Source organism: Oncorhynchus kisutch, linkage group LG2 (assembly GCF_002021735.2).
Source record: "Oncorhynchus kisutch isolate 150728-3 linkage group LG2, Okis_V2, whole genome shotgun sequence".
In the NCBI taxonomy this organism is placed as follows: domain Eukaryota; kingdom Metazoa; phylum Chordata; class Actinopteri; order Salmoniformes; family Salmonidae; genus Oncorhynchus; species Oncorhynchus kisutch.
Genome location: NC_034175.2, coordinates 76,966,998 through 76,989,093, shown reverse-complemented (window position 1 = coordinate 76,989,093; position 22,096 = coordinate 76,966,998). Strand labels below are relative to the sequence as shown.

General features: G+C 43.5%; 2 protein-coding genes across 2 annotated transcripts in view; both read left to right on the top strand.

Moving 5' to 3' along the window:
• Positions 1-1,550: 1,550 nt before the first annotated feature.
• Positions 1,551-5,202, top strand: LOC109884619 (tubulin alpha chain-like). Its single transcript, XM_031801681.1, has 4 exons — positions 1,551-1,685; positions 3,112-3,334; positions 3,664-3,812; positions 4,064-5,202. The coding sequence occupies exons 1-4, from the start codon at positions 1,683-1,685 to the stop codon at positions 5,039-5,041; spliced, it is 1,353 nt and encodes a 450-aa protein (XP_031657541.1). The 5' UTR covers positions 1,551-1,682; the 3' UTR covers positions 5,042-5,202.
• Positions 5,203-7,655: 2,453 nt separating this feature from the next.
• LOC109884622 (dnaJ homolog subfamily B member 6) overlaps positions 7,656-22,096 on the top strand; it is a 48,259-nt gene continuing 33,818 nt past the window's right edge. The window contains exons 1-4 of the mRNA XM_031801684.1: positions 7,656-7,930; positions 14,613-14,702; positions 18,799-18,908; positions 19,028-19,084. Coding sequence (XP_031657544.1) covers positions 14,638-14,702; positions 18,799-18,908; positions 19,028-19,084 — 232 coding nt within the window. The 5' untranslated portion in view covers positions 7,656-7,930; positions 14,613-14,637. The remainder of the gene's footprint in view (positions 7,931-14,612; positions 14,703-18,798; positions 18,909-19,027; positions 19,085-22,096) is intronic.

Here is a 22,096-nt window from a genome sequence, read left to right as displayed (position 1 = left end):
AAAAAGCTTGATATTTCCTTTAGACTGTAAGCAGCACACCAGGTGTTGTTTATGAAGAGGCACACCCCTTTGTGCTATGTTCATAGATCTAGGCCGACTACCAGGTCTCCACCAGGACTACAGGTTGACTACCAGGTCATCCCCCATCCCTCCCCACCCCTCTCCCCTGCACCATCCCTGTCCCCTGCACCATCCCTGTCCCCTGCACCATCCCTGTCCCCTGCACCATCCCTGTCCCCTACCCCATCCCTGTCCCCTGCACCATCCCTGTCCCCTGCACCATTCCTCTCCTCTCCTCTCCTCTCCTCTCCTCTCCTCTCCTCTCCTCTCCTCTCCTCTCCTCTCCTCTCCTCTCCTCTCCTCTCCTCTCCTCTCCTCTCCTCTCCTCTCCTCTCCTCTCCTCTCCTCTCCTCTCCTCTCCCCTTCCTCTCCTCTCCCCTCCCCTACACCACCCTCTCCTCTCCTCCCCTCTCCCCTATACCACCCTCTCTCCTCTCCTCTCCCCTCCCTCTCCTCTCCCCTCCCCCTCCCCTACACCACCCTCTCCTCTTCTCCCCTCTCCCCTACACCACCCTCTCCTCTCCTCTCTCCTCTCCCCTACACCGCCCTATCCTCTCTCCTCTCCCCTCACCCCTCCTCTCCCCTCACCCCTCCCCCTTGTGTAGCCTCTCCATACCATCCAGCTGTCTCTGACTTCATGACAGCTAGAGCAGGGAGTGACTAGTGTTGTCTGTATCACCCCGTTCTACCACAGCCTCAGCTATGACAGAACAATAGACCAATTGTTATCTGTCAACAAAAAAAAATATTTATCTTCAATAAATTAAACCGATCCCTGACTATTACCATTTTGAGGGTTATAACCACAAAAGATTAATTTGGTTATAATTTGGTTATGATTTGGTTATAATTTGGTTATGATTTGGTTATGATTTGGTTATCATATCAGGAAGCCAACAGCATCTTCTTGTTTACATAAAAAGGTGCTTTTCTAAAACCCTACCTGCTATACAATTTATTTTGGCAATTTTGAGAAAGAGAACTGTTATTCAGTTTAACGTGGACTGTATTTTTCGGCTGTTGAAACAGTCAATGCACACTGTGTTTGACAGGCAGGCTGTGTCGAAATCTTCACAGACCCCACCCTATGTAGTACCTCCCGTAAAAGTGCCACAGTGTCAAATGACCAAAAAAAGGATTTGAGTGGTGTGAAAACATCCACACACATACGATAGGCAAATACATATATATGTGTATTTGTTTTAAACAGATATTTCTAAGCAAATGTCTCAGTCCAGGAAGTGCTATCTCATAGTTCAACACACATTAGTCTTCCCTGCAAGGAAGCTGACTGTCTCACAGCTCAATACCCATAATTCTTCCCTGCATAGAGAAAGTGAGCCCAGTCAGCCTCTGTCTGTGTGAAGGAGGAGGGACTTGTTTCTTTTCATACCAACCGTGTCCCCAGCCAACCAGACTCTGATGTAGCTTCCTGAAGGAGGAGGGACTTGTTTCTTTTCATACCAACAGTGTCTCCCGCCAACCAGACTCTGCTGTAGCTTACTGCCTGTCTGTCTGCTTTCCAGGCATATAAAAACCCCACCTCTTCCTTTCTCCGACAGTTCTGCCTTCTCTTCTGAATCCTCGACGTCAGCCTGTGAAGGAAAAGAAAACTAGACAAAATGGTGAGTGCTGACAGCTGACATAGATTCTTTCTTTCCGAAGGGAAATCTGTTATTCTGTTACATAAAGATCATATGATTCTCTGCATTTCCTCTCTTTTTTAAATTTTTTATATATATAGAGTTCAGATATTATGTTTACTACTGATAAGGGATAAATGTGATTTATTGTAAATTTAGGTTAAAAAAAAAGATATTATGCAAAATAAATCTGACAGAATGATAGCCATACATCAAATGTGAGTAATATTTTAGTGTTTAACTGTCTCTGTAATTAGTCATTGTTCTACTTGATCATAGACTATTCACTGTTTAGATAGAAAACCTCAAATAGCTTACAGATAGAAACATTATTTTTCTGTAGATTTTTTATTTTTTTTAAACATGTTTTTATGATATTTTTGCAATTGTGAGAGAAGGATGAAATGATTGAGTACAAAGGAGAACAGGGAGGAGCAGTCTGGGATGGTAGCCATTTTCTCTGTTAGGATCTTGTGAGAGATATCTCTGGCTGAAACACTGCAATGGGTGTGCAGCTGGACCGGAGAGAGGGAAGAGAGGAGGAGTAGTGGGAGGAGTAAGGGGAGTGGCCCACAGTAACAAGGCACACCTTATCCTCTTCTGGTCCTCTGCTCTTAAAGAGACAGTGTCATTTAAAAAAAATGGTAACTCGTCAAAATGGCAGATAGAGGATTTGAAAAAATGTCGTTGGACATTCCTATAGGGGAAATAAATGGGGGAAATAATGGGGTTTTGGAATAGACGCCAAAAAGAAGGTCTGAGGTTATCACAGGCTTAGGAGATCTGGTACGTTTTGTTCTATGAGATAATATCAGTCAGTTGTTAAAACCTTTATGAATTATAAAGCCTTTATGTGCTTGTTTTAATGACATAAATCTTTAAAAAAGTGATTATTATTTTCATAGAACAAACTGTAAAACATCTCCTAAGCCTGTGTTAACCTCAGACCTTCTTTTCACCATTTTCTATTATAAAAGAAAAAAAAACACATTAATTTGCCCGTAGGATTTAGGCCAACGAGCGAGTTAGTCTCTGTTAATGGCAAAAAAAAAATACGCCATATACTCAAGATGGCGGTCACACTTTTTAGCCGAATCCAACCGGGATAGCCTAGTGTAGCCAATGACTTTGCTTAAATGTCATTTTGCTTAATGGGTGACTGTATCCTTCCTGTGTTTATTTATGCTTTAGATTTCACTTTCACTTTCAATAGGGACCTTACAGTAATATATTGATGATTGCTTTTTGCAGCGATACAATTACAATCGAGACTGTCTGAAATGGCTTTCAAAACTTTATTTGATCAATTCACTCCTTCAACACTCCAACTTCACTGTCATAAATGTGTATACACCTGATTTGATTCAAGTTTCCATGTGGTTGATCTCTTGTACCTCCTCTCTTTCAGCGTGAGTGTATTTCCATGCATGTGGGCCAAGCCGGAGTCCAGATGGGTAACGCCTGTTGGGAGCTGTACTGCCTGGAGCATGGGATCCAGCCGGATGGACAGATGCCCAGTGACAAGACCTGTGGAGGTGGAGACGACTCCTTCAACACCTTCTTCAGTGAGACCGGAGCCGGAAAGCATGTCCCCCGAGCCATCTTCGTTGATCTGGAGCCCACTGTCATCGGTAAGATGAGACAAACTAGAGAAAGCTCATCTTTGAATGTGCTGTTTTGATTATTCTGTCCAAAGATTTTCTGAATATTCGGATATTCCAAACATTCAGATATTAGGATTTCCGAATATTCAGATATTAGGATTTCCGAATATTCAGATATTAGGATTTATGAATATTCAGATATTAGGATTTACGAATATTCAGATGTTAGGATTTACGAATATTCAGATATTAGGATTTACGAATATTCAGATATTAGGATTTACGAATATTCCGGATACTTGGATATTCTCATATTTGCAATATCCTGACATTCGGAATTTACCTTTGTCTTTTAGATGAGGTGAGGACAGGTACCTATCGCCAGCTGTTCCACCCTGAGCAGCTCATTACGGGTAAGGAGGATGCTGCCAACAACTACGCCCGCGGTCACTACACCATCGGCAAGGAGATCATTGACCTGGTTCTGGACAGGACACGCAAACTGGTGAGTCATCATTCTTGATAATATAGAGTTCTACCTATGGTTCTGCTTAAGGGACAGGGTTCTAGATGGGTTTTAAAGGTTATGTGTAGGGTAATAAGGTTCTACCTGGAACCATGAAAGGGATCTTCTAAAAGGACGAGCCAAAAACCTTTTATGTTTCTGGGTAAAACTGGGCAAACATGTTCTCCATTGTATTCTTACTGGCGTAACATCATATGTAGTGAATGCTATTGTACCATTTCTCCATTCAGGCTGACCAGTGTACAGGTCTCCAGGGGTTCCTCATCTTCCACAGCTTCGGAGGAGGCACCGGTTCTGGTTTCACCTCCCTGCTGATGGAACGTCTGTCTGTGGACTACGGAAAGAAGTCTAAGCTTGAGTTCGCCGTTTACCCAGCTCCCCAGGTGTCCACGGCTGTGGTGGAGCCCTACAACTCCATCCTGACCACTCACACCACCCTGGAACACTCCGACTGTGCCTTCATGGTGGACAATGAGGCCATCTATGACATCTGCCGCAGGAACCTCGATATTGAGCGTCCCTCGTACACCAACCTCAACAGGCTCATTGGTCAGATCGTCTCTTCCATCACTGCCTCCCTGCGATTCGATGGAGCCCTGAATGTTGATCTGACAGAGTTCCAGACCAACTTGGTGCCCTACCCCCGTATCCACTTCCCCCTGGCCACCTATGCCCCTGTCATCTCCGCTGAGAAGGCCTATCACGAGCAGCTGTCAGTCGCTGACATCACCAACGCCTGCTTCGAGCCAGCCAATCAGATGGTGAAGTGTGACCCTCGTCACGGCAAATACATGGCCTGCTGTCTCCTGTACCGTGGTGACGTTGTTCCCAAAGATGTCAACTCTGCCATCGCTGCCATCAAGACCAAACGTACCATCCAGTTTGTGGACTGGTGTCCCACTGGGTTCAAAGTGGGCATCAACTACCAGCCCCCAACAGCGGTTCCTGGAGGAGATCTGGCCAAGGTCCAGAGGGCCGTGTGCATGCTGAGTAACACCACAGCCATCGCTGAGGCCTGGGCCCGTCTGGACCACAAGTTTGACCTGATGTATGCCAAGAGAGCCTTTGTGCACTGGTACGTTGGTGAGGGCATGGAGGAGGGAGAGTTCTCTGAGGCCAGAGAGGACATGGCAGCCCTGGAGAAGGACTATGAAGAGGTGGGCACTGACAGCGTGGGAGAAGAGGATGAGGAGGGAGAGGAATATTAAAGGGTTAAACAAACTAGGTGTTTGCCGCCCTACATTCCAACACTGTTGGAGTCCTACACTTAACGTGACAGCAACACATTCCCCACTGCCGTGGTAACAGTCTCTGTTACACCTAGTCATGTTGTGTCAGGGTTCTCAATAAACGCATCATAAACCAACTCATCTGTAACTGTACGTGGTTATTTGTAGTCTCAACCATCACTATGATTGACTTTCAAATAAGCAGTAAGAACTAAGGTTTTGAAAAGGGCAGGCTGCAGCTTCACATAACATTGTTTTATGTCTGCTAGAGTAGAATAGGTTTTATGTCTGCTAGAGTAGAACAGGTTTTATGTCTGCTAGAGTAGAACAGGTTTTATGTCTGCTAGAGTAGAACAGGTTTTATGTCTGCTAGAGTAGAACAGGTTTTATGTCTGCTAGAGTAGAACAGGTTTTATGTCTGCTAGAGTAGAACAGGTTTTATGTCTGCTAGAGTAGAACAGGTTTTATGTCTGCTAGAGTAGAACAGGTTTTATGTCTGCTAGAGTAGAACAGGCTTTATGTCTGCTAGAGTAGAACAGATTTGATGTCTACTAGACTAGAACAGGTTTGATGTCTACTAGACTAGAACAGGTTTGATGTCTACTAGAGTAGAACAGGTTTGATGTCTACTAGACTAGAACAGGTTTGATGTCTGCTAGACTAGAACAGGTTTGATGTCTGCTAGAGTAGAACAGGTTTTATGTCTACTAGACTAGAACAGGTTTGATGTCTGCTAGAGTAGAACAGGTTTTACGTCTACTAGACTAGAACAGGTTTGATGTCTACTAGACTAGAACAGGTTTGATGTCTGCTAGAGTAGAAGAGGTTTTATGTCTACTAGACTAGAACAGGTTTGATGTCTACTAGAGTAGAACAGGTTTGATGTCTATTAGACTAGAACAGGTTTGATGTCTACTAGAGTAGAACAGGTTTGATGTCTACTAGACTAGAACAGGTTTGATGTCTACTAGACTAGAACAGGTTTGATGTCTACTAGACTAGAACAGGTTTGATGTATGCTAGACTAGAACAGGTTTGATGTCTACTAGACTAAAACAGGTTTGATGTCTACTAGAGTAGAACAGGTTTGATGTCTACTAGACTAGAACAGGTTTGATGTCTACTAGACTAGAACAGGTTTGATGTATGCTAGACTAGAACAGGTTTGATGTCTACTAGAGTAGAACAGGTTTGATGTCTACTAGACTAGAACAGGTTTGATGTCTACTAGACTAGAACAGGATTGATGTATGCTAGACTAGAACAGGTTTGATGTCTACTAGACTAGAACAGGTTTGATGTCTACTAGACTAGAACAGGTTTGATGTCTACTAGAGTAGAACGGGTTTGATGTCTACTAGACTAGAACAGGTTTGATGTCTACTAGAGTAGAACAGGTTTGATGTCTACTAGACTAGAACAGGTTTGATGTCTACTAGACTAGAACAGGTTTGATGTCTACTAGAGTAGAACAGGTTTGATGTCTACTAGACTAGAACAGGTTTGATGTCTACTAGAGTAGAACAGGTTTGATGTCTACTAGACTAGAACAGGTTTGATGTCTACTAGACTAGAACAGGTTTGATGTCTACTAGACTAGAACAGGTTTGATGTCTACTAGAGTAGAACAGGGTTGATGTCTGCTAGAGTAGAACAGGTTTGATGTCTACTAGAGTAGAACAGGTTTGATGTCTACTAGACTAGAACAGGTTTGATGTCTACTAGACTAGAACAGGTTTGATGTCTACTAGAGTAGAACAGGGTTGATGTCTGCTAGACTAGAACAGGTGTTATGTCTGCTAGACTAGAACAGGCTTTATGTCTGCTAGAGTAGTACAGGCCTAGAAGGTATACAGTTTAAGTCACGACCAGAGATGTTAGTACAACTATGAACTCTAAAATGTCACTCCACACACAGATTCAGATGGAAAAGCGACATAGATGTTTAATTTAAGGATTCTTTAAAAAAAAGTGCACTATGTTGGCTACTTACACAGTGTTTTATACATGCTCACTATGAAGAAGAAGACTAGAATAATTTCAATATGAAATGTCTAAGCAGCGTTTTGATACTGCTCTGCATATTTCCATAAATGTTCTTATAACATGGGCTTTGTCCAGACCTACGACTGTCCTTCTGCTATTTCTTTATCCAGCCACTAGATGGCAGCAGTGACAACTGAAGGACCGTGAGTGATTCTCTACTATCAGCAGCCTGTGTGGAAATGGCTCTTGAACTGTTGTTAACTTTTAGCATTACAGCCAAATCAAGAAATGTAGGAATTACGCTTAATTAAATCCTTACACGAAGCGTTTTTGTATAATAAATCATGGAGGTATATAAAGCTGTCAAATTAAAATGTTTGGTACTGTCTCTAATTCAGTTCACTCTGGTATATGGGATTACGTTTAGTTATGTTCCCTTGAGTTAAGTTAGTTACCTAAATGCAGATATATAATTGTTTTCCTCTAGTAATTTGTAGACCTACATTGATCACAATGCAACTATCAGACAGGGCGGGAGAAGTGTAGTGGTAACACACTGGCATGTTCTAGACGTTCTATTTTCCTCTCCGTCGACGCTCAGCTGACTGTGACGTGGTCATGTGGAGATATACCAAGAGACGGGCGAGGTGTTGAGGCAGGGGGACTGCGGCGTTATGGTGCGGGCCAGGCCACAGAGGAATACGGGCAACGAATTCACTATAGGAGCCTTTAGACATTCTGAAATACTGTATAATTCTTCCGTGGACAGTTGGACCCACCTCTGTTCGCCTGTCTCGAAGCTCTCCATAATCGTTAATTTCCCATTTTCAATTAAGAAGAAAGATTGAGACACCGACAGCAGTTGCTGGTACTCCTAAAAAGGTACAGTAGGCTATCCATATTCATTATCCTTTCATGCGTAGGCTTATTTCTTTTGCGTGTGGACTTTCTGTCAAGTTATGTAGCCTACCAGTTGTCTTTCTCTTTCAGCTCGGGTCCAGACAATACACATCGCCATTCCAATGTTCGGTTCCCTACACGCTTAACACATGAGGCAATATTTAGTTACAATGTGTCCACGTCTTAAAATCGAAACATTTGTCTAGTCTGAAACGTTCCAATTTTCAAGTGTAACATATCGTTTAAATCTCACACCCTAGCTCCGGCGGCCCGACGCATGTGTTGTATGTGTGTGTATGTATGTATGTATGTATGTGTGTGTGTTGGTGGCAGCTGTCATATGTCAGGTCTCTCTCTCGGGAGGAGCTGGAAATAACCAAATAATATTGTTGTCGGGCTTCCAGAGAACTCAGAGGCGCATTGCCAACCTCAGGGGGAATACCCGTGGATGGTCACTGTCATTAGTTTACCCCACAGGCCCAACTGTCAGCGGTTTATTCTGTTGGTGCTGGAAAGATTGATACAGGCTACATAACGGTCCACTCTGAATGATATCATTAGTCATTGTAGATGCGTGAGCCCACGAGTCATATCCCACCAGTTGAAGACAAAAGATAAATAAAGGGTAAATAACATAAACATAAACAGTGTATCAGTACAGTAATACAACTGGACTAGTGGCCCACTAAACTCTTAAGGAATTACACAAAAAATTATGTAAAAGAAAATTCCATTAAACAGTAATGATGCTCACAGATTGTTCCTTTAATAAGTTATCCTATTCTAAGTTATCATTTAATAAGTTATCCTAATATAAGTTATCCTATTATAAGTTATCCTATTATAAGTTATCCTAATATAAGTTATCCTATTCTAAGTTATCCTATTCTAAGTTATCCTATTCTAAGTTATCCTATTCTAAGTTATCCTATTCTAAGTTATCCTATTCTAAGTTATCCTATTCTAAGTTATCCTATTCTAAGTTATCATTTAATAAGTTATCCCAATATAAGTTATCCTATTATAAGTTATCATTTAATAAGTTATCCTAATATAAGTTATCCTATTATAAGTTATCATTTAATAAGTTATCCTAATATAAGTTATCCCATTATAAGTTACCATTTAATAAGTTATCCTATTATAAGTTATCCTAATATAAGTTATCATTTAATAAGTTATCCTAATATAAGTTATCATTTAATAAGTTATCATTTAATAAGTTATCATTTAATAAGTTATCCTATTATAAGTTATCATTTAATAAGTTATCCTATTATAAGTTATCCTATTATAAGTTATCCTATTATAAGTTATCCTATTATAAGTTATCCCATTATAAGTTATCCTATTCTAAGTTATCATTTAATAAGTTATCATTTAATAAGTTATCATTTAATAAGTTATCCTAATATAAGTTATCCTATTATAAGTTATCCTATTATAAGTTATCCCATTATAAGTTATCCCATTATAAGTTATCCTATTATAAGTTATCCTATTATAAGTTATCCTATTATAAGTTATCCTATTATAAGTTATCCTAATATAAGTTATCCTAATATAAGTTATCCTAATATAAGTTATCCTAATATAAGTTATCCTAATATAAGTTATCCTATTATAAGTTATCCTATTATAAGTTATCCTAATATAAGTTATCCTAATATAAGTTATCCTAATATAAGTTATCCTAATATAAGTTATCCTAATATAAGTTATCCTATTATAAGTTATCCTATTATAAGTTATCCTATTATAAGTTATCCCATTATAAGTTATCCCATTATAAGTTATCCCATTATAAGTTATCCTATTATAAGTTATCCTATTATAAGTTATCCTATTATAAGTTATCCTATTATAAGTTATCCTATTATAAGTTATCATATTATAAGTTATCCTAATATAAGTTATCCTATTATAAGTTATCCTATTATAAGTTATCCTAATATAAGTTATCCTAATATAAGTTATCCTATTATAAGTTATTCTAATATAAGTTATCCTATTATAAGTTATCCTATTATATCTTAAGCTTTTTAGTATGTCACAAGATGAGATGAAATGGGACACACACTTACAGTCAAGAAGGAACTGAACAGATCCGATGAAACACCGGTGAACGGTAACAGTAATTAGTGTACCGTATAGACCCCCACCGTTAGTGGTTGGTTCGGCTGGTCTTGGACAGTAATTAGTGTACCGTATAGACCCCCACCGTTAGCGGTTGGTTCGGCTGGTCTTGGACAGTAATTAGTGGACGGTAACAGTAATTAGTGTACCGTATAGACCCCCACCGTTAGCGGTTGGTTCGGCTGGTCTTGGACAGTAATTAGTGGACGGTAACAGTAATTAGTGTACCGTATAGACCCCCACCGTTAGTGGTTGGTTCGGCTGGTCTTGGACAGTAATTAGTGGACGGTAACAGTAATTAGTGTACCGTATAGACCCCCACCGTTAGTGGTTGGTTCGGCTGGTCTTGGACAGTAATTAGTGGACGGTAACAGTAATTAGTGTACCGTATAGACCCCCACCGTTAGTGGTTGGTTCGGCTGGTCTTGGACAGTAATTAGTGGACGGTAACAGTAATTAGTGTACCGTATAGACCCCCACCGTTAGTGGTTGGTTCGGCTGGTCTTGGACAGTAATTAGTGGACGGTAACAGTAATTAGTGTACCGTATAGACCCCCACCGTTAGCGGTTGGTTCGGCTGGTCTTGGACAGTAATTAGTGGACGGTAACAGTAATTAGTGTACCGTATAGACCCCACCGTTAGTGGTTGGTTCGGCTGGTCTTGGACAGTAATTAGTGGACGGTAACAGTAATTAGTGTACCGTATAGACCCCCACCGTTAGTGGTTGGTTCGGCTGGTCTTGGACAGTAATTAGTGGATGGTAACAGTAATTAGTGTACCGTATAGACCCCCACCGTTAGTGGTTGGTTCGGCTGTTCTTGGACAGTAATTAGTGGACGGTAACAGTAATTAGTGTACCGTATAGACCCCCACCGTTAGTGGTTGGTTCGGCTGGTCTTGGACAGTAATTAGTGGACGGTAACAGTAATTAGTGTACCGTATAGACCCCCACCGTTAGTGGTTGGTTCGGCTGGTCTTGGACAGTAATTAGTGGACGGTAACAGTAATTAGTGTACCGTATAGACCCCCACCGTTAGTGGTTGGTTCGGCTGGTCTTGGACAGTAATTAGTGGACGGTAACAGTAATTAGTGTACCGTATAGACCCCCACCGTTAGCGGTTGGTTCGGCTGGTCTTGGACAGTAATTAGTGGACGGTAACAGTAATTAGTGTACCGTATAGACCCCCACCGTTAGTGGTTGGTTCGGCTGGTCTTGGACAGTAATTAGTGGACGGTAACAGTAATTAGTGTACCGTATAGACCCCCACCGTTAGTGGTTGGTTCGGCTGGTCTTGGACAGTAATTAGTGGACGGTAACAGTAATTAGTTTACCGTATAGACCCCCACCGTTAGCGGTTGGTTCGGCTGGTCTTGGACAGTAATTAGTGGACGGTAACAGTAATTAGTGTACTGTATAGACCCCCACCGTTAGTGGTTGGTTCGGCTGGTCTTGGACAGTAATTAGTGGACGGTAACAGTAATTAGTGTACCGTATAGACCCCCACCGTTAGTGGTTGGTTCGGCTGGTCTTGGACAGTAATTAGTGGACGGTAACAGTAATTAGTGTACCGTATAGACCCCCACCGTTAGTGGTTGGTTCGGCTGGTCTTGGACAGTAATTAGTGGACGGTAACAGTAATTAGTGTACCGTATAGACCCCCACCGTTAGTGGTTGGTTCGGCTGGTCTTGGACAGTAATTAGTGTACCATATAGACCCCCACCGTTAGCGGTTGGTTCGGCTGGTCTTGGACAGTAATTAGTGGACGGTAACAGTAATTAGTGTACCGTATAGACCCCCACCGTTAGTGGTTGGTTCGGGCTGGTCTTGGACAGTAATTAGTGGACGGTAACAGTAATTAGTGTACCGTATAGACCCCCACCGTTAGTGGTTGGTTCGGCTGGTCTTGGACAGTAATTAGTGGACGGTAACAGTAATTAGTGTACCGTATAGACCCCCACCGTTAGTGGTTGGTATTATTATTTGATTTATTCCTTTATTTTAAGAACAAATTCTTATTTACATTGACGGCCTAGGAACAGTGGGTTAACTGGTCTAGGAACAGTGGGTTAACTGGTCTAGGAACAGTGGGTTAACTGGTCTAGGAACAGTGGGTTAACTGGTCTAGGAACAGTGGGTTAACTGGTCTAGGAACAGTGGGTTAACTGGTCTAGGAACAGTGGGTTAACTGGTCTAGGAACAGTGGGTTAACTGGTCTAGGAACAGTGGGTTAACTGGTCTAGGAACAGTGGGTTAACTGGTCTAGGAACAGTGGGTTAACTGCCTTGTTCAGGGGCAGAACTACAGATTTGTACTTTGTCAGCTCCGGGATTCGATCTTGCAACCATTCGGATTACAAGTCCAACACTCTAACCACTAGGCTACCCTGCCGCCCCTACACTCTAACCACTAGGTTACATGCCACCTCTACACTCTAACCACTAGGCTACCCTGCCGCCCCTACACTCTAACCACTAGGCTACCTGCCACCTCTACACTCTAACCACTAGGCTACCTGCCACCTCTAGCCACTAGGCTACCTGCCACCTCTAGCCACTAGGCTACCCTGCCGCCCCTACACTCTAACCACTAGGTTACCTGCCACCTCTACACTCTAACCACTAGGCTACATGCCACCTCTACACTCTAACCACTAGGCTACCTGCCACCTCTACACTCTATCCACTAGGCTACCTGCCTCCTCTACACTCTAACCACTAGGCTACGCTGCCGCCTCTACACTCTAACCACTAGACTACCCTGCCGCCCCTACACTCTAACCACTAGGCTACTCTGCCTCCCCTACACTCTAACCACTAGACTACCCTGCCGCCCCTACACTCTAACCACTAGGCTACCTGCCACCTCTACACTCTAACCACTAGGCTACCTGCCACCTCTAGCCACTAGGCTACCTGCCACCTCTAGCCACTAGGCTACCCTGCCGCCCCTACACTCTAACCACTAGGTTACCTGCCACCTCTACACTCTAACCACTAGGCTACATGCCACCTCTACACTCTAACCACTAGGCTACCTGCCACCTCTACACTCTATCCACTAGGCTACCTGCCTCCTCTACACTCTAACCACTAGGCTACGCTGCCGCCTCTACACTCTAACCACTAGACTACCCTGCCGCCCCTACACTCTAACCACTAGGCTACTCTGCCTCCCCTACACTCTAACCACTAGACTACCCTGCCGCCCCTACACTCTAACCACTAGACTACCCTGCCGCCCCTACACTCTAACCACTAGGCTACGCTGCCACCTCTACACTCTAACCACTAGGCTACGCTGCCACCTCTACACTCTAACCACTAGGCTACGCTGCCACCTCTACACTCTAACCACTAGGCTACCCTGCCACCTCTACACTCTAACCACTAGGCTACGCTGCCACCTCTACACTCTAACAACTAGGCTACGCTGCCACCTTTACACTCTAACAACTAGGCTACGTTGCCACCTCTACACTCTAACCACTAGGCTACGCGGCCACCTCTACACTCTAACCACTAGGCTACGCTGCCACCTCTACACTCTAACCACTAGGCTACGCTGCCACCTCTACACTCTAACCACTAGGCTACGCTGCCACCTCTACACTCTAACCACTAGGCTACGCTGCCACCTCTACACTCTAACCACTAGGCTACGCTGCCACCTCTACACTCTAACAACTAGGCTACGCTGCCACCTTTACACTCTAACAACTAGGCTACGTTGCCACCTCTACACTCTAACCACTCGGCTACGCTGCCACCTCTACACTCTAACCCCTAGGCTACTCTGCCACCTCTACACTCTAACCACTAGGCTACGCTGCCACCTCTACACTCTAACCACTAGACTACGCTGCCACCTTTACACTCTAACCACTAGACTACGCTGCCACCTCTACACTCTAACCACTAGGCTACGCTGCCACCTCTACACTCTAACCACTAGACTACGCTGCCACCTCTACACTCTAACCACTAGACTACGCTGCCACCTCTACACTCTAACCACTAGGCTACGCTGCCACCTCTACACTCTAACCACTAGGCTACCTGCCACCTCTACACTCTAACCACTAGGCTACCTGCCTCCTCTACACTCTAACCACTAGGCTACCTGCCTCCTCTACACTCTAACCACTAGGCTACCTGCCTCCTCTACACTCTAACCACTAGGCTACGTTGCCACCTCTACACTCTAACAACTAGGCTACGCTGCTGCCTCTACACTCTAACCACTAGGCTACCTGCCTCCTCTACACTCTAACCACTAGGCTACGTTGCCACCTCTACACTCTAACAACTAAGCTACGCTGCTGCCTCTACACTCTAACAACTAAGCTACGCTGCCTCCTCTACACTCTAACCACTAGGCTATGCTGCCACCACCCCTATATGAGATGGGTCGTACAGTCACCGTAAAGGGTCTAAACAGATTCATTCACAGACCACTTGATGCCTTTGAGAAACCACTTGAGTGTATTCTACTCTGATGAGGTTGTTGTTGTTGTTGTCGTCAACAGTTGCAGTGGGGGGAGTGAAGAAGACATGACGGATTATTATGATGTTCTGGGAGTGTCACGAAGCGCCTCTCCAGAGGACGTGAAGAAGGCGTAAGTACAGGATTCTATATTTTCTTTGACCGGGTTAGTCTTATTGAGATTAAACATCTCTTTTACAAGACAGACTTGACCAAAATAGCAGCAATAAAAAGGTTTTTCAGACACATTAACAATATAAAACACAAAAGGGTTTATATGTCTAGTTACAGGTTAAATAGTAGACTGGTGTGGTTTATATGTCTAGTTACAGGTTAAATAGTAGGCTGGTGTGGTTTAATTGTCTAGTTACAGGTTAAATAGTAGACTGGTGTGGTTTATCTGTCTAGTTACAGGTTAAATAGTAGACTGGTGAGGTTTATCTGTCTAGTTACAGGTTAAATAGTAGACTGGTGGGGTTTATCTGTCTAGTTACAGGTTAAATAGTAGACTGGTGAGGTTTATCTGTCTAGTTACAGGTTAAATAGTAGACTGGTGAGGTTTATCTGTCTAGTTACAGGTTAAATAGTAGACTGGTGTGGTTTATATGTCTAGTTAGTTACAGGTTAAATAGTAGACTGGTGTGGTTTATCTGTCTAGTTACAGGTTAAATAGTAGACTGGTGAGGTTTATCTGTCTAGTTACAGGTTAAATAGTAGACTGGTGGGGTTTATCTGTCTAGTTAGTTACAGGTTAAATAGTAGACTGGTGAGGTTTATCTGTCTAGTTACAGGTTAAATAGTAGACTGGTGAGGTTTATCTGTCTAGTTAGTTACAGGTTAAATAGTAGACTGGTGTGGTTTATCTGTCTAGTTAGTTACAGGTAAAATAGTAGACTGGTGAGGTTTATCTGTCTAGTTACAGGTTAAATAGTAGACTGGTGTGGTTTATATGTCTAGTTACAGGTTAAATAGTAGACTGGTGTGGTTTATATGTCTAGTTACAGGTTAAATAATAGACTGGTGAGGTTTATCTGTCTAGTTAGTTACAGGTTAAATAGTAGACTGGTGTGGTTTATATGTCTAGTTACAGGTTAAATAGTAGACTGGTGGGGTTTATCTGTCTAGTTACAGGTTAAATAGTAGACTGGTGAGGTTTATCTGTCTAGTTACAGGTTAAATAGTAGACTGGTGTGGTTTATCCGTCTAGTTACAGGTTAAATAGTAGACTGGTGGGGTTTATCTGTCTAGTTACAGGTTAAATAGTAGACTGGTGAGGTTTATCTGTCTAGTTACAGGTTAAATAGTAGACTGGTGTGGTTTATCTGTCTAGTTAGTTACAGGTTAAATAGTAGACTGGTGAGGTTTATCTGTCTAGTTACAGGTTAAATAGTAGACTGGTGAGGTGTATCTGTCTAGTTACAGGGTAAATAGTAGACTGGTGGGGTTTATCTGTCTAGTTAGTTACAGGTTAAATAGTAGACTGGTGTGGTTTATATGTCTAGTTAGTTACAGGTTAAATAGTAGACTGGTGAGGTTTATCTGTCTAGTTAGTTACAGGTTAAATAGTAGACTGGTGTGGTTTATCTGTCTAGTTACAGGTTAAATAGTAGACTGGTGAGGTTTATCTGTCTAGTTACAGGTTAAATAGTAGACTGGTGGGGTTTATCTGTCTAGTTAGTTACAGGTTAAATAGTAGACTGGTGAGGTTTATCTGTCTAGTTACAGGTTAAATAGTAGACTGGTGGGGTTTATCTGTCTAGTTAGTTACAGGTTAAATAGTAGACTGGTGAGGTTTATCTGTCTAGTTACAGGTTAAATAGTAGACTGGTGGGGTTTTTCTGTATATCCTTACGGTAGCTATTGATAGCTCAACCACACAGACTGATAGAGTTACTGGACAAACACAGAAACCTTTTAAAACATTAATTACTCCCTGTATCCCAATTTATACCCTATTCCCTATACAGTGCACTACTTTAGACCAGAGCCCTATTCCCTATATAGTGCACTACTTTAGACAAGAGCCCTATGGAACCCTATTCCCTACACAGTGCACTACTTTAGACCAGAGCCCTATGGAACCCTATTCCCTATATAGTGCACTACTTTAGACCAGAACCCTATGGCACCCTATTCCCTATATAGTGCACTACTTTAGACCAGAACCCTATGGCACCCTATTCCCTATATAGTGCACTACTTTTGACCAACGCCAGACAGGGAAGTGCACTATGTAGGGAAAAGTGTGCCATTTGGGATGCACACTCCGTTTCAGGACTCAGCACCATTTAAATAAGGATGATTCATCCCCATCCGTCTCTCTCTCTCTCTCTCACTCTCTCTCTGTCTGTCTGTCTCTCTCTCTCTCTCTCTGTCTCTCTCTCTGTCGCTCTGTCTCGCTCTCTTTCGCTCTGTCTCTCTGTCTCTCTCTCGCGCTCTGTCGCTCTCTCTCTCTCTCTCTCTCCTCTCTCTCTCTCTGTCTCTCTCTCTCTCTCTCTGTCTCTCCCCCTCTCTCTCTCCCTCTGTCTCTCCCTGTCTCTCTCTCTCTCTCTGTCTGTCTCTCTCTCTGTCGCTCTGTCTCTCTCTCTCTTTGTCACCTGGACGGGCATTGAGTTACCAACGATCCTCTCTTTCTTTAAGCTCAATGCTCAGATTTCGTCTCCTGCATGTTGTGTCCTGTCAGTCTTCTGCATACAGTGGGGCAAAAAAGTATTTAGTCAGCCACCAATTGTGCAAGTTCTCCCACTTAAAAAGATGAGAGGCCTGTAATTTTCATCATAGGTACACTTCAACTACGACAGACAAAATGAGAAAAGAATCCAGAAAATCACATTATTTGGTCACCTACAAACAAGCAAGATTTCTGGCTCTCACAGACCTTTAACTTCTTCTTTAAGAGGCTCCTCTGTCCTCCACTCGTTACCTGTATTAATGGCACCTGTTTGAACTTGTTATCAGTATAAAAGACACTTGTCCACAACCTCAAACAGTCACACTCCAAACTCCACTATGGCCAAGACCAAAGAGCTGTCAAAGGACACCAGAAACAAAATTGTAGACCTGCACCAGGCTGGGAAGACTGCATCTACAATAGGTAAGCAGCTTGGTTTGAAGAAATCAGCAGTGGGAGCAATTATTAGGAAATGGAAGACATACAAGACCACTGATAATCTCCCTCGATCTGGGGCTCCACGCAAGATCTCACCCCGTGGGGTTAAAATGATCACAAGAACGGTGAGCAAAAATCCCAGAACCACACAGGGGGACCTAGTGAATGACCTGCAGAGAGCTGGGACCAAAGTAACAAAGCCTACCATCAGTAACACACTACGCCGCCAGGGACTCAAATCCTGCAGTGCCAGACGTGTCCCCCTGCTTAAGCCAGTACATGTCCAGGCCCGTCTGAAGTTTGCTACAGAGCATTTGGATGATCCAGAAGAAGATTGGGAGAATGTCATATGGTCAGATGAAACCAAAATATAACCTTTTGGTAAAAACTCAACTCAAAAGAATGCTGAGTTGCATCCAAAAAACACCATACCTACTGTGAAGCATGGGGGTGGAAACATCATGCTTTGGGGCTGTTTTTCTGCAAAGGGACCAGGACGACTGATCCGTGTAAAGGAAAGAATGAATGGGGCCATGTATCGTGAGAATTTGAGTGAAAACCTCCTTCCATCAGCAAGGGCATTGAAGATGAAACGTGGCTGGGTCTTTCAGCATGACAATGATCCCAAACACACCGCCAAACAAACCTTGTGAAGACTTACAGAAAACGTTTGACCTCTGTCATTGGCAACAAAGGGTATATAACAAAGTATTGAGATAAACTTTTGTTATTGACCAAATACTTATTTTCCACCATAATTTGCATATAAATTCATTAAAAATACTACAATGTGATTTTCTGGATTTTTTTCTCATTTTGTCTGTCATAGTTGAAGTGTACCTATGATGAAAATTACAGGCCTCTCTCATCTTTTTAAGTGGGAGAACTTGCACAATTAGTGGCTGACTAAATCCTTTTTTGACCCACTGTATGTTTCCTATAGTCTTTTAGGCCTGTCCTCTGTTTTGCTGTCCCCTCCAAAAGGGAATAGTTTTGTCTTCAAACATTGCCATCTCAAAATAAGACGCTGCTTTAATACATTTCCTTTATAGGCCCACAATGTAGCTATTGAAAATGGTTACTTGTGGTATTGAATATGTCACTGTGTTTGTGTGTGAAGGTACAGGAAACAGGCTTTGCGATGGCATCCGGACAAGAACCCAGACAACAAGGAGGAGGCAGAGAGGAAGTTTAAGGAGCTGGCTGAGGCCTATGAAGTTCTGTCAGACCGTAAGACAAAACCTCAACCTGGTTTAAACCTATAATTAACCTCATTATTACCCCTTTCTCCACTGTTCTGTGGACTTCGTGTTTAACAACAGTGAGAATACATCTCCTTATCTTTACAGGGAGAAAACGAGAGGCGTATGATACTTATGGCAAAGACCGAATTCCCAACAACACAGGTGAAGGAATGTTCTCTGTTCTCTTGAGATTCTGTTTCTAAAAGACGTTTTCCAGGTATCCCTTATGGGATACGCCTTAGGACGAGTCACAAGCTCCAATCACACAGCGTCTGTTGGAGACAGACAGGTCAAGTGTCGAATGAGGTTAGCCCCTCTCCTCCGTAAAGGGAGCCACTCGTTCGCCAACTGGTCATTCTCGCCTGTCTTCCTTGCGGAAGTGACTGCGTTCACAAAAAAAACTCCCCTTATTCCTGTCTTCCTACTGAACCATTATCAGAGGAACCGTGAGGTTAACACTGCTGAATGTAGGACCTTGAGGTTAACACTGCTGAATGTAGGACCTTGAGGTTAACTCTGCTGAATGTAGGACCTTGAGGTTAACTCTGCTGAATGTAGGACCTTGAGGTTAACTCTGCTGAATGTAGGACCTTGAGGTTAACTCTGCTGAATGTAGGACCTTGAGGTTAACTCTGCTGAATGTAGGACCTTCAGGTTAACACTGCTGAATGTAGGACCTTGAGGTTAACTCGGCTGAATGTAGGACCTTGAGGTTAACACTGCTGAATGTAGGACCTTGAGGTTAACTCTGCTGAATGTAGGACCTTGAGGTTAACTCTGCTGAATGTAGGACCTTGAGGTTAACACTGCTGAATGTAGGACCTTGAGGTTAACACTGCTGAATGTAGGACCTTGAGGTTAACTCTGCTGAATGTAGGACCTTGAGGTTAACTCTGCTGAATGTAGGACCTTGAGGTTAACTCTGCTGAATGTAGGACCTTGAGGTTAACTCTGCTGAATGTAGGACTATGAGGTTAACTCTGCTGAATGTAGGACCTTCAGGTTAACACTGCTGAATGTAGGACCTTGAGGTTAACTCGGCTGAATGTAGGACCTTGAGGTTAACTCTGCTGAATGTAGGACCTTGAGGTTAACACTGCTGAATGTAGGACCTTGAGGTTAACTCTGCTGAATGTAGGACCTTGAGGTTAACACTGCTGAATGTAGGACCTTGAGGTTAACTCTGCTGAATGTAGGACCTTGAGGTTAACACTGCTGAATGTAGGACCTTGAGGTTAACTCGGCTGAATGTAGGACCTTGAGGTTAACTCTGCTGAATGTAGGACCTTGAGGTTAACTCTGCTGAATGTAGGACCTTGAGGTTAACTCTGCTGAATGTAGGACCTTGAGGTTAACTCTGCTGAATGTAGGACCTTGAGGTTAACTCTGCTGAATGTAGGACCTTGAGGTTAACTCTGCTGAATGTAGGACCTTGAGGTTAACTCTGCTGAATGTAGGACCGTGAGGTTAACTCTGCTGAATGTAGGACCATGAGGTTAACTCTGCTGGATGTAGGACCTTGAGGTTAACTCTGCTGAATGTAGGACCATGAGGTTAACACTGCTGAATGTAGGACCTTGAGGTTAACACTGCTGAATGTAGGACCTTGAGGTTAACTCTGCTGAATGTAGGACCTTGAGGTTAACACTGAATGTCAGTCTCAGTTTAGCTAACGCCACATGGCTAGCTATTGAGCCTTGGTTAGCCCTTGCTGCAAAGACTTTAGCTAACTTGGCTAGCTAGCTGCAAGGCTAGCTAACAACACAAAGGGCTCAACTTGCCCAGCCTCTCGGACAAGGAAAAGGCTATCGCGGCTAACAAACTGTTTGGGCCTTCTGACGCTACCATGCGACAAAAGTTTCAAGGTGAAGCCTCAAACTTCTTCTTACCCTGTAGACCTAGGTACCGTGGCAACTTTGTCTACCCCTCCACAAAGCAAGGAGGGGGAAACTTCTATACTTCTGAAACCCCTTGTTCAGCACCTCATCTCTATGCATCTGCTCACAGGGAAGACTCACTCAACCCCCCCCCCCCCCTCCAGCTCTTCCCTCAGTCGCCACCAATCACTGTCCCCAAATACCAGTCTTTCAACCGCCAACAGATACAAAAATAAGTATCTGTCGCATCCATGCGGCTTGCCAAGAGCACAGACCCAAAAAATACAAAATAACGGGGTAACTTTTCTCCAACGCCACCAGAAGGGTGTTCCGGCACCCCTGGCGAGCGAGAGTCATTAGACTATTTGGAGTCTTGAAGCGAATGTCCATTGCTGGGTCTTGTCCACAGTCACAGAGGGATGTAGACTGCAGTTCACTGCTATGAAACCACCCGTTTTCAACAGAGTTTTCATTTGAACAGTGATTGGCGATTCGGCTCGCAAACTAGAGCAGGGAAAAAAAACTGTTGATTAAGCGAAGGGGCTATCACAGCATTACCATTAATGGTAGAGAGCCAGAGCCGTATGCTTACTTTCTACGTGCTCTCTCACTCTATTCATCAAGGCGACTGGTTCAGTTCAGTCAACCTGCAAGAATGCTTATTTTAACAGGAGGTTTCTCAGGTTTGCCTTTTAAGGCACAGCCTACGAATACGTTCGCTGTTCCCTTCAGGCTAGCACCAACTCCCTGTTTGTTCAGCAAGTGTGTGGAGACGGCACTACCGCCCCTGAGAACCAAGAGTCTCCGCCTACATAGTCAATTACCTGCGTTGCTCCCCTACACAGCAGCAAGTGCTTCGAGACACGTCTTTCCTCGTAACCACAGAGTTCAAGACAAACCAGACCTGGCATTAAGCTGGATTCTCTCTCTTAGTGGGCTACACTATCGGATGGCCCTTGCCCTGTTCTGCAAGGGGGGCGCTCCGTCATGCTCACAATGTGTCTCCGAGTGCTGGGGTTGATGGTATCGAGAATGAGAGGATGAGAGGCTTTCAGCGTTGGGTTGCTGCCCTTCGCCTGTGTCCAACACCAACGACAGCGCAACTGGCAGCTAGCGATGACCAAGGACGGTCTCTCAGCTCTCCGTCACTGGAGGAGCCCCTCCATCTTCAATTCAGACACTTCCCCTGTCATCCCCCCCGTCATCCGCTGTCATCCGCTCTTCACCCCCTGTGATTGAGGAAAGGGGGTGAAGACAGATGTGTCACTCAGGGTGCGAGTTCGCGAGAGAAGAGCAA

Excerpts from the sequence above, each read along its gene's own strand:
- LOC109884619 (XM_031801681.1), top strand. Across the intron at positions 3,335-3,663 it reads TCTGGAGCCCACTGTCATCG|ATGAGGTGAGGACAGGTACC; the intron begins GTAAGATGAGAC and ends TTTGTCTTTTAG. Across the intron at positions 3,813-4,063 it reads TGGACAGGACACGCAAACTG|GCTGACCAGTGTACAGGTCT; the intron begins GTGAGTCATCAT and ends TTCTCCATTCAG.